The sequence below is a fragment of the Macaca nemestrina genome, chromosome 2 (genome assembly GCF_043159975.1).
Source record: "Macaca nemestrina isolate mMacNem1 chromosome 2, mMacNem.hap1, whole genome shotgun sequence".
Lineage (NCBI taxonomy): Eukaryota > Metazoa > Chordata > Mammalia > Primates > Cercopithecidae > Macaca > Macaca nemestrina.
The window spans coordinates 114,845,616-114,861,797 of NC_092126.1; the positions used below are offsets into that span (position 1 = coordinate 114,845,616).

The 16,182-nt window shown below is 53.4% G+C and overlaps 3 protein-coding genes across 13 annotated transcripts in view; 2 read left to right on the plus strand and 1 right to left on the minus strand.

Annotated features, from left to right (window-relative positions):
- Window positions 1–967: 967 nt before the first annotated feature.
- LOC105480502 (mesencephalic astrocyte derived neurotrophic factor) lies at window positions 968–5,117 on the plus strand. The gene is given in 5 exon segments (XM_011739479.2): window positions 968–1,016; window positions 1,019–1,210; window positions 1,976–2,103; window positions 3,492–3,633; window positions 4,678–5,117. Coding segments are annotated over 5 exon segments (681 nt in total). The 5' UTR covers window positions 968–982; the 3' UTR covers window positions 4,863–5,117.
- Window positions 5,118–7,024: 1,907 nt separating this feature from the next.
- Window positions 7,025–9,902, plus strand: LOC105480506 (RNA binding motif protein 15B). Its single transcript, XM_011739487.3, has one exon. The coding sequence runs from the start codon at window positions 7,152–7,154 to the stop codon at window positions 9,822–9,824; it is 2,673 nt and encodes an 890-aa protein (XP_011737789.1). The 5' UTR covers window positions 7,025–7,151; the 3' UTR covers window positions 9,825–9,902.
- An 88-nt stretch (window positions 9,903–9,990) lies between these two features.
- LOC105480631 (DDB1 and CUL4 associated factor 1) overlaps window positions 9,991–16,182 on the minus strand; it is a 110,360-nt gene continuing 104,168 nt past the window's right edge. For 5 of the 11 annotated variants that reach the window (XM_071091790.1, XM_071091787.1, XM_071091791.1 and 2 more), the window contains one exon: window positions 13,500–14,486. In XM_071091790.1, coding sequence (XP_070947891.1) covers window positions 14,428–14,486 — 59 coding nt within the window. In that variant the 3' untranslated portion in view covers window positions 13,500–14,427. Of the gene's footprint in view, window positions 12,778–13,499; window positions 14,487–16,182 lie in introns of those variants that run through there. The other 6 variants (XM_071091788.1, XM_071091789.1, XR_011620063.1 and 3 more) reach the window with 5 other exon arrangements.

Consider the following 16,182-nt stretch of genomic DNA (forward strand, 5'->3'; position numbering starts at 1 on the left):
TGATCCACTGAATTCACTGAATGGGAGCGGAGGATGTGCCCCTCTCCAACCCTTGTCGCCGGGCTCCAAGCCCTTTTTAGCCCCATAGACATGTCCTTTTTGCACTGAGTAGAGCCAACCCTTCCCCAACGCAGGAAGCCAGGGGGGCACTTGAAAGGAGGGCAGTCGAAATGGAAACATCCTCCAGTGCTTCTCTGCTGATCCCCGGGACCCCACTCAGGAGGCCCCTCAGCAACAGGGGACCCCGAAGGCCTAGCGGGGAGGCAGGAGAAGGCGGGCCAGCCACTGAGCCACGCTTCTGAGCTTGTAAGGGCACCTCCCGAGCCCCTCACCTTCCCACGCTGAGGCGACCCCATATCCTCGACCGATGATCCGGCCCGGGCGCTGCCCTCCACGGTCTAGAGTGGCGGCCCAGCTTTGAGATTGGCGCGCCTTGAGCCCTTCCTCCGGATGTCCCGCAGTCCGTCCACCCCGCACGTCTCCTGTCAGCCTACGCACGGCGGGCTCTGGTCAGATGGAGGTTCAGCAGATGGGCTTCCAAAGGTTGGGTCCGTTGCCCACGCGTAGGAAAGAAGAAAAAAGGAAAGAAACTTTTGAGTCTTGCCTGCGGTCGCCCGCCCTCCCTGCCTAACCTGCTGTCTTGGCTGACCCCAGAACAACTGCGCCACGAGTCGGAGTCCGGGCGAGGAAATCCGCAGGGTTTTTCGAGCAAGCCTGGGGCCCAGAGCAGGGGTACGCGGGTCAACTCAACAGATGTAAGGCAGTGGCGAACCCCATTTCAGCTAGCGGTACCCAGCCTCAGTAGAGTCGCTGCCCTTACCCAATATGGTGGCCCACGCCGTTTCCGTCGCTGCTGTAGCCGCTTCCTGCGGCCGGCCCGGGTTCAATCAGCGGCCGACAACTGTCTAGGGCTCAGACACCACCAGCCAATGAGGGAGGGTAGCGTGGAGCCGCCCGTCTGGGCTCCACGGCTTATGGACCAATGGAGATGTGGCGTGTGGGAGGGCGCGGAGGGCCCGCCGCCAATGGGGAGCTACGGCGCGCGGCCGGGACTTGGAGGCGGCGCGGCGCGGCGGGTGCGGTTTAGTCGGTCGGCGGCGGCAGCAGCGGAGGAGGAGGAGGAGGATGTGGGCTACGCAGGGGCTGGCGGTGGCGCTGGCTCTGAGCGTGCTGCCGGGCGGCCGGGCGCTGCGGCCAGGCGACTGCGAAGGTGCTGGATGGGGGGCCTGGGGCCGCGCTCCGTGACCGTTCTGGCGACGGCGCTGAACCCCACAAAATCACCAGACGGCGGGGGCCAAGAGGGCGGGGGCGAGGGCGGGGGCGACGGGGGGTCCCGGCGGGGCCTGCACGAGGAGGCTCTGGCGCCCGCCCTAGTAAATCTTGCCCGGGCCTAGAAAACATTGGTCCGACGAGGAAAAGTTGAGACTAGATCCCGTTGAAAACTTGGCCTGAAATCTCCATCACGCCTGAGTTACTGTCCCCACCACCGTCCAGAGGTTACCGCTCCCCGTCCGACGTCGGGAGCCCCAGGGCTGGCCGTGGGTGCTGCGCCCTGTCTGTTGGGATCACGAAGCTGCACCTCTGGGTGCGCTGTTGTATTTGGAAATTAGCAGCAGCATTTTGATGGTTTTTCTCCTCACCTTCCAGTCTCTCCATTTACGAGGTCACAGTGAGTCCCGTCTCAAGGACACGTGTTCACCATGGGCTTAAACTTGATGAAAGGAGCAGGGAGGAGTCGTTTATAGGTCATTGGGTGATGCTTGGTCTTTTGATTACCTGGGTGTACCAGGGGACCCCTGCCACCTTGAACCGGGTTCCGTCTACCTGTAGGCAACTGAGAAAAATCGGTGATGGAAAAGCTCACCTCTAATGATTCATCCTCATGTCTCCTATTAAAATTGTTGGCGGAGTTCCTTCCTGGTGGATTGGAACAGCTTGGTGATTGCTGAGCATCTCCCGTCCCTCTCTTTTCCAGTTTGTATTTCTTATCTGGGAAGATTTTACCAGGACCTCAAAGACAGAGATGTCACATTCTCACCAGCCACTATTGAAAACGAGCTTATAAAGTTCTGCCGAGAAGCAAGAGGCAAAGAGAATCGGTTGGTAAGTAGTTGGTGACCCTCCCCAACTGGCCTGGCTCATGTTAACCCTCAGCTTCACTAGCCTTTTGATAAAAGGCCTTGCCCGCCTCTCTATTCAGGAAGCCAGCTACTCTCCATAAACTAATGTGAGACTGAAGTGTTTCTATGTCCTTCCCAAAGCAGGCATGTATTCTGCAACTGTGATTTTTTTTTTAATCCTGTTAGTCCTTATTAAGCACCTACTATGTGCTGGGCACTGGGAGTATCAGGGGAAAGAAGTGACAGTCAGGCACACAAATAATGCAGTGTCTGGGTGTCATGAAGAAAATGGACCATTAGGTGCTGATTTAGAGTGGCCATGAAGTCTCTGAGGAAAGGTTATCATTGAAGTGAGATAAGAACATCCCATACAGGAAACAGCAGTGTGAGTGCCCAGAGGCCTGAACGAGTTTGGCATGTATGTGGACAGGAGAAGGTGACAGGGTGCCCACAGGATAGGCAAGGGCCAAATCAAGACAAGAGCCCTAGTGAAGCAATGGGTTTTCTAACTTTAATTTCCCTGGCAGTCTCTGGCTTATCTGTTAAAGATTTGAACCCTGGTGACACTTAAACTCATTTGGTGGCTGCCAGCTTGGACTGAGCATGTGTTAAGAGTCCAGGGTTTACACTGACTGAATCTGACTACCAGTACAGGCAGGGCACTGAAAAATGCAGCTGTGGGCCAGGTGCGGTGGCTCATGCTTGTCATCCTAGCACTTTGGGAGGCCAAGGTGGGAGGATTGCTTGAGCTTAGGAGTTTGAGATCAGCCTGAGCAAAGTGGTGAAATCCCATCTCCACAAAAAAATGTTTAAGCTGGGCACGGTGGCTCACACCTGTAATCCCAGCACTTTGGGAGACCGAGGTGGGTGGATCACCTGAGGTCAGGATTTCAAAACCAGCCTGGCCAACATGGCAAAACCCCGTGTCTACTAAAAAATACAAAAATTAGCCAGGCATGGTGGCAGGCGTCTCTAATCCCAGCTACTCAGGAGGCTGAAGCAGGGAGAATTGCTTGAACCTGGGAGGCAGAGGTTGCAGTGAGCCGAGATCATGCCACTACACTCCAGCCTGGGTGACAGAGCGAAACTCTGTCTCAAAAAAAAAAAAAAGTTTTAATTAGCTGGATGTGGTGGCCCACACTGGTAGACCAGCTACTAGGGTGGCTGAGTGGGAAGGATCACCACCCAACAGATTGAAGCTGCAGGGAGTCATGATAGTGCCACTGCATTCCAGCCTGGGCGACAGGGGGACCCTATCTCAAAAAAAAAAAGTTAGGCCCTACCAGAGAGATGATGTTTCAAGGTGTCAGTATGTTTGGAGGCGATGGCTCTCAAGCACCTCCTGAAGGCCACTGTCCTTTCTTGATGCAGTGCTACTATATCGGGGCCACAGATGATGCAGCCACCAAAATCATCAATGAGGTATCAAAGCCTCTGGCCCACCACATCCCTGTGGAGAAGATCTGTGAGAAGCTTAAGAAGAAGGACAGCCAGATCTGTGAGCTAAAGTATGGTGAGTACGCCTAGTCCTTACTTAATGAATGCTGTGTACCTTCTGGGTTTATTTCCCATCTGGGAGAGGAAAATGATGAGCTAGAGTCATGAGTGGATTGTATCGTTTGACAGATGGTGCTAAATGCTGGAGGGCTCTGGCATGGAAGTGGGTGGAGGTCAGAATAGGCCTTATTGAATAGGTGATATTTCAGCAAACTTTGAAGGAGGTGAGGATTAGCCAAGAGGCCAACTAATGGAAGAGCATTCCAGGCAGAGGCTACAGGCAGGATAAAGGTGGCCAGTGGCATGGCAAGTCAGAGAGCATTGCAGGCTGGTGAGGGCTTTTAATTTGCATGAAGTTAGGAGCATTAGGAGTTTTTGAGCAGAGAAGTGACATGGTACGACTTGGGTTTAACAGGCTGGTTCTGGCTGCCAGCTCTGAAGCCCCAGTGATCTTTACTATTCTGAAAAGAAACGCTATGTCCAAGTATGCAAGCCCAAGAGTTAGGAACTACAGCATCTCTCTTGCTGACTGGGTCTCTGGTTGTACATAGTCCCAGTCTTCAGAAACAGGGCATCTTCTGAAAAACTTGAATGGCCAAGGACCTGTGTTCGCCCACTTGGGTCTTCTGAGAGTCATCCTGGTACAGGTCCAGTTGGCTCCAGGTCACTGTGGTCATGGAGAGTAAGTTCCTCAAGGGCCTGAGCAGGGCTGCTCTTTGTCACCAGCCTGGAGCTGTTAGTCTGTGGTGACTATGTCAGAGGCCCTTGGAAGATGGGAACCACGTTTCTCTTGTAAGGACAGTGTGGCCTCTGTCCCTATCCTTGTCCACACTGCATATCTGTAGTAGACACAATATGTGGCCAGCCTTCCTGGTGAAGAGGCTAGTTCCCTCTTGTGGTGGCAGTAGGCACTGACATGCCTGTAAATGTGTCTGGAAATGTCTCTTCCTCTGAAACCAGTAGGGCTGGTTTGGCCATTCAGGGAGTGATATATTCTGGGACTACTGGGGGACTGCGGCTGCTCCACCTAGCCAGTGACTCTCCGTGCTCTCTCCTCCAGACAAGCAGATCGACCTGAGCACAGTGGACCTGAAGAAGCTCCGAGTTAAAGAGCTGAAGAAGATTCTGGATGACTGGGGGGAGACATGCAAAGGCTGTGCAGAAAAGTCTGACTACATCCGGAAGATAAATGAACTGATGCCTAAATATGCCCCCAAGGCAGCCAGTGCACGGACTGATTTGTAGTCTGCTCAATCTCTGTTGCACCTGAGGGGGAAAAAACAGTTCAACTGCTTGCTCCCAAAACAGCCTTTTTGTAATTTATTTTTTAAGTGGGTTCCTGACAATACTGTATCAGATGTGAAGCCTGGAGCTTTCCTGATGATGCTGGCCCTACAGTACCCCCATGAGGGGATTCCCTTCCTTCTGTTGCTGGTGTACTCTAGGACTTCAAAGTGTGTCTGGGATTTTTTTATTAAAGAAAAAAAATTTCTAGCTGTCTGTGGAGAATTATGGTGAATACTGAAATGGGGTTTTGCCCCAGAAGGTTCCTACCAGTTTATGCTTTCCAGTTGCAAAGTTTGGGGGGATATTCATTTCCATTTATCCCTCAACCCACCAGTGCTGCAAAGACCAGAGCAGGACATAGGGGCTAGGGCCCGCTGATGTGCCTGGGTGTGTGCCACTAGAGGGCAGCAGGCACCTCAGCAGAAAGGAGGTAGGGGGTGCTGGGCTTGATACCCTGCCCCTTGATACCATATGTCTTAGCCACCCAAGAGAGCTGGAGGCCACAGCTTTAGGAGGAGTGAGTCTGGATACATTGGAGGGCCTTAAATTGTGGCTCCGTACAAGCAAGACAGGGTGTGTGGAGTGTGGTTTTCCGCAAGGATGCCTTCAATAACAGTGCATGTCAGCACTGACATCTCAATGCTGTTGGCCTGGCCACCTACTTGCTTTTTTGTCCATTCCAAGCCTCTGATGTCTATTCCAGTTTTTGCAAGACTAGGAGGAGTCAGCTTATACAAGGAGGGAGTGGGAAGCTGCCTTTTGCCTTTGTTTACGAGGTCCAGGGTTTTTCTAGAGTCTGCTGCTTAAGCCACGCTCTGTGGCATTGGTGCTTAGGAAACCCAGTTGTTAGTGTGAGCTGTGGCTCAATGAAAACACCTGTAGAAACCACCTGAAAGGACGAACTAAGAACCAGTGCTTTCCAAGGAATTGCTCTTGCCTCAGATCACTTGTGTCTCCTAAGCTCAGTTTGCCAGTAGGAGGCCTTACAGGCTGCTGTGGAACCCGTTGCTTTCTTCCAAGACCTTTCCCCCTGCACCTGCCTGAGCTGCTCCAGGAGCTGCTTTCTCATTGTGAGAAGATGCCATGACGTGGTGTGCTCTTCCCCATCGCAAGGATTCTGTGCCGGGAATTGGGTCAGGTTCTACCATGGCTCCAGCAACTGTCCTTGGAGAATGAAAGCTTCCTCAATAGGCTTGAGCACCTGGGCACCTTTTCCCTCACCTCACCTGGGGAGAAGAGGTTCTCCTGAAGGTGATGAACAGGAGGGTACTGGCCAACGAAGGGTCAGCGTGGCAAACTGATAACGGCTGGCACTATCTGTGCATATGGCCTCTTCATAGTGCATATGGCACTATCTGTGCATATGGCCCCTTAGCTCTTGTGGCCCTACCTTTCCAGCCTGCTGTCTGCCCAGATGCCCACAGAAGAGGGTGGGACCCAAGAGTGGTGTTAGAGAGTCTATTCCAACTGAACTGCAACTGCAGGCTTGTCTCCGCTTACCTGAATGACAACAATTGTCCTCATGGCCTTTTCGGGGACTCCTGCAGGTGAACCTACACGTGGAGAATGCGCGGAATGTGGGCCTTGGATCCTGGACAGGGGCTAAGGAAGGGCATGCATTAGTCCTTGGGGCTGTCAACCCCAGATCCCAGGCAGGAGAAGCCAAGGAGGGTGATGCGGGGTTTGCTCAAGCCTAGTCCTGGGACTGAGGGGATACTAAAGAGACCACTGACTGGGTTAATGCCCCAGACCCCAACGCCCATGGAAACTGTCACTCTTGCTCCAATCAGCGCGGGCTCCAGCGCCTGCAGGAGGAGGTAGTTGGACCCAAAGCGGCAAAGCACGCCAGGGAGCACAAAGCGTTAGGTCGTCCCGCCGGCCTCTCAGGGTTCCCTACGCTCCGCGTAGCCTCAAGCATCTGCCATACGGGCCGCGCGGTGGCGGCAGAGCGCGCGGCCCAGGCCCACTCACCCGGCACTCACAGGGTCACATGGCACTGGGCGACGCTGCGCGATGAGGCAGGCCCGGCGCGGGTCTCGCCCCGCCCGCCGCAGGGTCACGTGGCACGGCCGGCGCAGCTTGATAACGCAATGCCCGGCCCCTAGGCGCCGCTCCCGCCCCGCCCCGCCGCCACCGCCGCGCCGAGTCCTTTTGTCCAAGATGGCGGCGCCGGGGGCGCTGCCTCCTCGGCCGCCGCCGCCGCCGCTGTGAGAAACCTACGGGCCGCCCGCCCGCCGCGCCAGCGCCATGAAGCGGCAGAGCGAGCGAGACTCTAGCCCGAGCGGGCGCGGCTCGTCATCGTCGGCCAAGCGTCCGCGGGAGCGCGAACGGGAGGCGGAGGCGGGCGGGCGGCGGGCGGCGCACAAGGCCTCTGGCGGCGCCAAGCACCCGGTTCCAGCGCGGGCCCGCGACAAACCCCGCGGCAGCGGAAGCGGCGGGGGCGGGCATCGCGACGGCCGCGGCACCGGGGACGCGAATCACCGCGCGAGTAGCGGGCGCTCCTCGGGCTCCGGCGCTGGCGGCGGGGGACGCGGCGGCAAGGCCTCGGGGGACCCGGGCGCCTCCGGCTTGTCGCCCCGCGCGTCTCCTCTGCCGCCGCCTCCGCCACCGCCTGGGGCCGAGCCCGCGGGTCCCGGCTCATCCGCAGCCGCGCCTGAGTACAAGACGCTGCTCATCAGCAGCCTGAGCCCCGCGCTGCCTGCCGAGCACCTCGAAGACCGGCTCTTCCACCAGTTCAAGCGCTTCGGCGAGATCAGCCTCCGCCTGTCGCACACGCCTGAGCTGGGCCGTGTGGCCTACGTGAACTTCCGGCACCCACAAGACGCGCGCGAGGCCCGCCAGCACGCCCTGGCCCGCCAGCTGCTGCTCTACGACCGCCCGCTCAAGGTAGAGCCCGTGTACCTGCGCGGCGGCGGCGGGAGCAGTCGGCGAAGTAGCAGCAGCAGCGCCGCCGCTTCCACGCCTCCCCCAGGGCCGCCCGCGCCCACCGACCCGCTCGGCTACCTTCCGCTGCACGGAGGCTACCAGTACAAGCAGCGCTCGCTGTCCCCCGTCGCTGCCCCGCCCCTGCGGGAGCCCCGCGCCCGCCACGCCGCCGCAGCCTTCGCCCTGGATGCCGCCGCTGCCGCCGCTGTGGGACTGTCCCGAGAGCGGGCCCTGGACTACTACGGGCTGTACGACGACCGTGGGCGCCCCTATGGCTACCCAACTGTGTGTGAGGAGGACCTGATGCCCGAGGACGACCAGCGGGCCACGCGCAACCTCTTCATTGGGAACCTGGACCACAGCGTATCTGAGGTGGAGCTGCGACGGGCCTTCGAGAAATATGGCATCATCGAGGAGGTGGTCATCAAGAGACCTGCCCGTGGCCAAGGTGGTGCCTATGCCTTCCTCAAGTTCCAGAACCTGGACATGGCCCATAGGGCTAAGGTGGCCATGTCGGGCCGAGTGATTGGTCGCAACCCCATTAAGATAGGCTATGGCAAGGCCAACCCCACCACTCGTCTCTGGGTGGGTGGCCTGGGACCTAACACCTCACTGGCAGCTCTGGCCCGGGAGTTTGACCGCTTTGGGAGCATTCGGACCATTGATCACGTCAAAGGGGATAGCTTTGCCTATATCCAGTACGAGAGCTTGGATGCAGCCCAGGCCGCCTGTGCTAAAATGAGGGGTTTTCCCTTGGGTGGACCAGACCGCAGGCTCCGCGTGGATTTTGCCAAAGCAGAGGAGACTCGGTACCCCCAGCAGTACCAGCCCTCACCACTCCCTGTGCATTATGAGCTGCTGACAGATGGATACACCCGGCACCGCAACCTGGACTCCGACCTGGTGCGGGACAGGACGCCCCCACACCTTCTGTACTCAGACCGAGACCGGACTTTTTTGGAAGGGGACTGGACCAGCCCCAGTAAAAGCTCTGACCGCCGAAACAGCCTTGAGGGCTACAGTCGCTCAGTGCGCAGCAGGAGTGGTGAGCGTTGGGGGGGAGATGGGGACCGTGGTTTGCCCAAGCCCTGGGAAGAGAGGCGGAAACGGAGGAGCCTTTCCAGTGACCGTGGGAGGACAACCCACTCCCCTTATGAGGAACGGAGCAGGACCAAGGGCAGTGGGCAGCAGTCAGAGCGGGGCTCCGACCGCACCCCTGAGCGCAGCCGCAAGGAGAACCACTCCAGTGAAGGGACCAAGGAGTCCAGCAGCAACTCCCTCAGCAACAGCAGACACGGGGCTGAGGAACGGGGCCACCACCACCACCACCACGAGGCTGCAGACTCTTCCCATGGGAAGAAGACAAGAGACAGCGAGCGCAATCACCGGCCCACGGAGGCCGAGCCCAAGCCTCTTGAAGAGCCAAAACATGAGACCAAAAAGCTGAAGAATCTTTCAGAGTATGCTCAGACACTACAGCTGGGTTGGAATGGGCTTCTGGTGTTGAAAAACAGCTGCTTCCCCACGTCTATGCACATCCTAGAGGGGGATCAGGGGGTAATCAGCAGTCTGCTCAAAGACCACACTTCTGGGAGCAAGCTGACCCAGCTGAAGATCGCCCAGCGCCTTCGACTGGACCAGCCCAAGCTCGATGAGGTCACACGACGCATCAAGCAGGGGAGCCCCAATGGCTATGCGGTCCTCTTAGCCACCCAGGCAACCCCCAGTGGGCTTGGCACTGAGGGGATGCCCACAGTGGAGCCAGGTCTGCAGAGGCGGCTTCTCAGGAACCTGGTCTCCTACTTGAAACAGAAGCAGGCCGCAGGGGTGATCAGCCTGCCAGTGGGGGGGTCCAAGGGCAGAGATGGCACAGGCATGCTCTACGCCTTCCCACCCTGCGACTTTTCCCAGCAGTACCTCCAGTCAGCACTAAGGACATTGGGCAAACTAGAAGAAGAACACATGGTGATAGTCATCGTCAGAGACACTGCCTAGCCCAAGCCTGTCTTTCCCAGCGTCATGTTTGTGTCACAAAAGCAGTTATTTTAAAAATCTGATCCCCTGTCTACCTTACCACTTTGGTTTGAATTATCTCCTGGGTTATTTTGGTTCATTTGGGTGGGGATCAAAGTCCTGTCCAGCACCAAAACTAAGTTCTTAGAATTTGGGGGAATTTTTTTTTTTTTTTTTTTTTTTTAACAATGATGAGAAGGGAATCCGGTTATGTTGATTTCTAGTGTACAAGATACTGTCTGCTGTGGTTCTGTATTTTTTTATTTTTTGACCAACTGTATGGAAAGTTGTCAGTAAAACCTTTGTCAGGATGGATTTTTAAACCTGTTCAGAGTCCTGGTTTAATCAAGCTAAGAATCGAAGACTTCCCTAGTGCATGTACACGAATGTCCTACGTCATCTTTCCAGCACCACTGCTGCATAGGTCACTCTCAGCCTCTCAGTTCTTCAGGCTGAGTCTGGACTCTAATCACTCATTTTTATCTTGGCTGACAGGCAAGCTTCAGTTTGGGCTCTGGACCCTGCCACACAAGCCCGAGTAGAGCCCATGCAAAGGAAGGGATGGGGTGAGCCCAAGGCCTGTGGTTAGCAGCTACTGATGGTTTCTTTCTTCCCTAAACGGTGTGTGTGTCCATCATCAGTTTGAGCTGTGGCTGTTGGACAGAGTGCCCACTCAGCATGTTTGGCAGCAGGTAGCCTTCAGCAGCTGTGTAGTCTTGTACAAAGAGAAGCTGTGCACTGTTGATGCCAGGGGGTCTCAGGGCCCCTGATCTGTCCAGGCTCCCTCTGTTTTGGCCTCCTTTCTAGCCTCACTCAGCCCGGGGATATCCAGCGTTGGGAGACGGAGTTGCCTCATATTCCCAGGGGCCCAGCAGTCCGAATACTGGAATGGAGGGTTGGAGGCAGCCTTCCTTGGATTTACTCATGAACTTTGCCTAGATGTTTGTGATTTTTGGCTTTCTCTGGGTCGTTCAGGGCTGATGGGTAATAGAGCAGGCCCGTGCCCAGTCATACCTAGAGCTTTGTGGGGGATACTGAACCTCTAGACTGAAGTACTTTTACAAAGCTACAGGGGAGCACAGTGGACTAGGGGATGCCCTTGGTAACTGATGTGACGGTTTCCTAGGTGCAAGATCAGAGCATGTGCCTACACTTTGCACCCTGATGCTGAGGTGGAGCCCATTGGGAAATAATATTTTTCTGGGGGTAAGTCACAAGTCACTGAGGGGTCAGGCAGTGCTAGAGGTTGAAGCCACTCAAGCCAGTTGGGGAGGGAAGGGATGCAGAGGTGGTGTGGACAGTATGGGCCAGGGAGGAAAACCAGAGCACACAGTTGTCACCATGGAACACCCCAAATGCCATTGTTCAGAGTGTCTGTGTGGCACCTTGGATGTTCAAAGGGAACACTGTGAGGGCTGATGAGAACAGAAGCTCTGGTAAGCGAATGAGCCCCTAGATAACCAGGAACTCCAGATTCTGCTGGCCGTGGCATCCTCTCGCCAGGTCTGGTCCCTTACCTGAGCTGGGATGAGGCAGCATGAGTGACACCTGAGAGTAGAGGCTGGGGCTCAGTGCAGGCTGTGGAGAGGCCACGCTGGTCCACAGGAACACTTGGCAGTGCTCTTGTAGACCCCTCGGTGATGTGGAATGGACAGGCGCTTCGCAAGAGAGCAAGCACGTTCGTAACAAAACAGCAACACAAGGACATGTTAAACATGTTTGTTTATTTGCCTGTTTTTACTTGAGCTGTGGTCACAGCTGCTAGGTACCTACGCAAGTCAGCTAGGTACAGCAGGACATGCCACCATTCCAGGGTAGCTGGTACTGCCAGAAACAGGAGTGGGTCTTGTCCTGTTGAAGGCACACTGCAGGGTTTTTCCTGCAGATCTCCAACAAACGCCTGAGTCACAGGCCAGAGCTGCCTTGGTATGTAAGTCCAAAACTTCTCTGGGCTACCTATCTTCCTTCATGAAGCGGGTGCTCAGGACCCGGAAGAATCTACCTCCCAGCTTTCTGAGACAGAACCAAGTAAAAGGAAACATGCTAGAAAACGTGCCTGGAGAAGACACTTCAACCTTTGCCTTATCCAACCCCTCTTCAGAGAAAGGTGCCCCATGGACCCAAAAAGAACTGCCAAGTTTTGGTGAGGAGTAACACCCTGGCATGACCTTCCTTCTCTTTCTTGGCCCTCAACCACTTCCTCTGGCTCTTAAGACCCAGCAGGTTCTGTGAACTCTCAGGCCTTGGCCAGCACTAGTGAGGGGAAGTCAGGTGGTCAATGCCCTGATGATTTTATGAAACTGCCCCAGTGAGAAAACTCTTACTTCAGGCATCCAGTGACCCCACCCAGGGTTCAGGTCCTGTCTAAGGTGTTGCTTAAAGACAAAAAGGCAACATTTGCCTCACCGGTGGTGTGCCACTGTTCTCATGCTGCCTCCTATGTGACTCCGATTTTGAGCCCTGGTAGAATAAGGAAGAGAGCTGATGCTTCCTTAGCCCCTTAGCACATGTTCCTAAGGGTGTGTTGTCAAGCCAACCCGAATTCTGCCTCCCTATTATAGTTCCTATCTCCCCCTTAGAGACCTGTGGGTGCTCCCAGCAGAGTTGAGACTGGCTCCACTGAGTTAATGACTAGAATATAGTGCTTTCACTACTTCTTGATTGTTAACCTGTTTTCTTCTGATGCTGGTCAGTACCAGCAGTCAGACTATTCCACTGGTTAAGTGTTAACTACCATTAAAGTGAGGCATGAAGCAAAAGAGCTGAGTCCTCTGCTCTCCAGAGGACTAAGAAATACCTGTGTGACACAGACCCACTTCAGTGTGTACAGCAAATTCTATAGTGGTCCTAAGCCCAGCAGGGCTTTACCTGCCCCTGGAGAGTTTTAGCCATCTTGTGTTTCTTGTTTACTTCACAAATTTGTCCCCTCTTCTCTCTGTTAAGGGAGAGAAGTCACTTTAGCTGGATAATACCTATGTAACAAACTCAGCAGCTGTTATTTGGGCAAAATCAAACGAAGAAAGAGACTATGATCTTGTATTTATTGTGGGAATGGAAAACAGGGTGGGGTGGGTGAGTGAAAAGGTAGAAATCCCTGGTCCTTTGCCTGATGGTTACACAGTTTCACCATAGGCCAATTTTAGGGGCCTCTGAAGTATCTTTCTACAAACACAGACCAAGCTCCACTACCCCAAACCTGCCAGGACTGCTCAAGTCCACTGTCACAATCCCTCTCAGAAAACATTAGTGGCCGTTGCCCCAGCTACACAGAAGGCCAAAATGCTTTCACTCCTTAGCTTTGCCAGCTGCATCCTCCAAAACTTCCCAGAATACCTCCCTTTCCAGTTCCACCAAATCTGTACTTGGGAGCAGCCCTACTGGATCCAGAACATGAGGACAGAGAGCTGCGTCCACAGGGGACACAGCCCTGACTTCTCCTCTCTCCACATTACCCTTACAAAAACAGGTCCTCCCCATGAGAGAGCTACAGGGCAGGGGCAGACACTGTGAGTAAGCTACTTTCCTCCCTGGAGTGCTCTATGTGGGCAGAACATGCTCTCCCTGCCTCTCCTGGAAGGTGTCTCCTCTATGGCGTGGCTAGAGCTGCAAAAAAGGGACACACCCCACTTGGGTAAAAGAAAATAGGGAAAGGCCATAAACAAAGACAGACTTGTAGTTTATTTTGTATTTTTTTTAAATAAATACACTTTACATTAAAGAAAAAGGCCTTTGATTTGTAATTTCCACATTGGGGAGAAAGGGAAGAAAAAAAGATTTTTGAAAAACTGAATCACAAAGAAAAATAGAGGGAGTGAACTTATATCCTAAGTTCCCTCAACTCCACAAAACCAATATCCACAATGACCATGCTGCCCCCAAACCATGAAGGTGAGTGAATTTAGGCATTTACCCAGCAGACAGAGTGTCTTCCTCCCCCACTCTGGCACGAAGGAAAACAAATTAACCTGACAGCATATGAGGCAACAAAACAGGTTAAAAAATCATATATTATATTTATAATAAAATATTCTTAATCCTTATCAATTTAAGAAACCACGATTTTCCTTTTCATTTAAATACGTATGTAAAAATGCCTCTATATTGTTATTTAGACATCATTTTCTTCCAAAGAAAATGAAGTGCAGGGACAAGAGACCTGGTGGATATAAGTTCATACCCTCAGTTATAAATGCCTGTTTTTTTTTCCTTTTTAAAGTTTTATAAAAAACTATTTCTTGTTCTTTAAGTAAAGAACATTATACAAAGAAAATATATTGTGAAATACCCCAGAGACATGTTTTTTTTTTTTCCCTTGAAAGATATGTCCATTCTAGGAAATGGTGTGGGGTGGGGGTTAGGGGTGCAGAGTAGGGCCTAGTCCCTGTTGTCATTTTTGTGGTTGTTATTGTTTCTGGAAGGACTCTCGGGTGCCAATGAGGCTCTCTAAGCCATAATCCTCTGAATGCAGGGCATGCAGCTCCTTAAAAGACAGACAGCCCTGGGAGAAAGAGAAGGGAATATGTTCTGAATTCATTTGACTCAGTTTCTCGCCTGCCAAGAATCTCTTCCAAGCAGTGATGGTTCCTCACTCATTCAGGGATAAGATGATGTCATCTTCCAAATCAGAGTTGTCAGAGCTGTCAGCTGAAAGGGAAGAATAGGGAGAGACAAGATTACACACTAGGCCTATAGGAAGCTTTCATAAGGAAGCACCTGCACTCATATACATTCATGGTCGAGCAAGGTTAAATACCAGTTTCCAGAAAGAAGAAAACACATCAATTAACTGCTTGGAGCTGGCTCTGGAGAATACTCCTGTTGCTTGGCAACTGTATTCTCCCTGGGACCTTTTGCTCTCCTAAGGGCCTGGACACGGTGCCCCTGCTTCCTGCCTGGGAGGCGCTGAAGGAATCAAGCGAGTGCCATCTGAAGCTTCCCCCCCATGCCACTTTAAATGGCTGCAGAGGGGCAGAGCTGAGGGGACAGTGAGTGAGCCTCTATGGCCCTTGGCCTCTGGTGTCCTTCAAGGATGGGCACAGGCCTGCCTGACCTCAAGAGACCACTACTAGAAAGGCAGGCTAAGACCAGGCAAAAGTGAGAGATGTATCTTTTCTGAAATACCTTAGTCACGCCCTTCGATCCTCAGAACACCAACCACCAAGACAGAGATAGTCACCCTACATTCATGCCTCTGTAATTTCGGAATATGGTCTGCAAATTATATTCCCAAAAAGGTGCAGGCCAGTTGCAGCAATACAGGAGAAGCAGCTACCCATCCAGAGGCAGGAGGCCAGCAGGAGCAGTGTGACGCCCTGGAAGACAGCACTGTCTCTGATGAGGACCCTCTCTGCTTGACAATCTGCCTTCTCTGGCAGCATATGGACACATTAACACTTCTGGAAGGATCTGTTAAGGGGTGAAACTTAAGTGGTAGCAAAAAGGACCCTCGAGATGAGGTAGATACACCATGTCTGGCTGATCAAAATCAGAAAGAAACAGGGTACCTAGCTGTAGGGACTCTAATATTCACTGAGTCAAAGAAAAGGAAAGTTCTCAGTGCCCAATTTGATTACTCGTAGCTCAGGAGGCTATGAAACCATTTTAACCAGGTCCCCCGTAAAACAGACAAACCCTGAGCTGGAGCCCTGCAAATGCCCAGTGTGTTAAGGGGCAGTCACTAGATGCAAAGAATCCCCTCATCAGCCTTTTCCAGTGCCTAAGAGAATCAACTCTTAGACAAACAGAGAAAGAACAATTCATGTTCCCAAACCTTCCTTCATTCACCATCCCCAAACACAATTTCCTTTAGGAGGAAAACTGAAGAGGACAAAGGAAAACCAAGAAAAGCATTGCAATGATACAGAAAAGTCTTGAAGTAAGCAAAAGAAATGGCTGACAAAACCAGTGTTCCTGGGTCTAAGTGGGCACACTGTACTGGTGAAGAGTAGGAAAACAAGATGGAGATGGCAAAGAACTATTATCTAACACAGCTGAACAAAGCAAGCCTCAGCTCCTCTGCTATAAGAGCTCCAGGAGGAAGTGTCACAGGAAGGTGTAGGGCCTCCTCCCCAGAGCCAAGTCCAGCACCGTGTCCCCACCCCACACCACAAACTTGCCCGATCCCTGCAGCAGCATCCACCGCATCCCCCAGGACTCGTGCTCTCCACAAGCCAACAATGCCAGACCCGCTGGCCTGAGACCCTTCTGCCCAGCAGCTATGCAGCTCTTAAGAACTAAGAATCTTAACCACGCTATCGCACATCTAAGAACTGTAAATGCAGCTTAACGAGATCACAGCACAATCTTCTTTAAGCAAATAACTGTCAGGTTCAGAGTCTGA

Excerpts from the sequence above, each read along its gene's own strand:
- LOC105480506 (XM_011739487.3), top strand. The coding sequence starts at position 7,152 with ATGAAGCGGCAGAGCGAGCGAGACTCTAGCCCGAGCGGGCGCGGCTCG.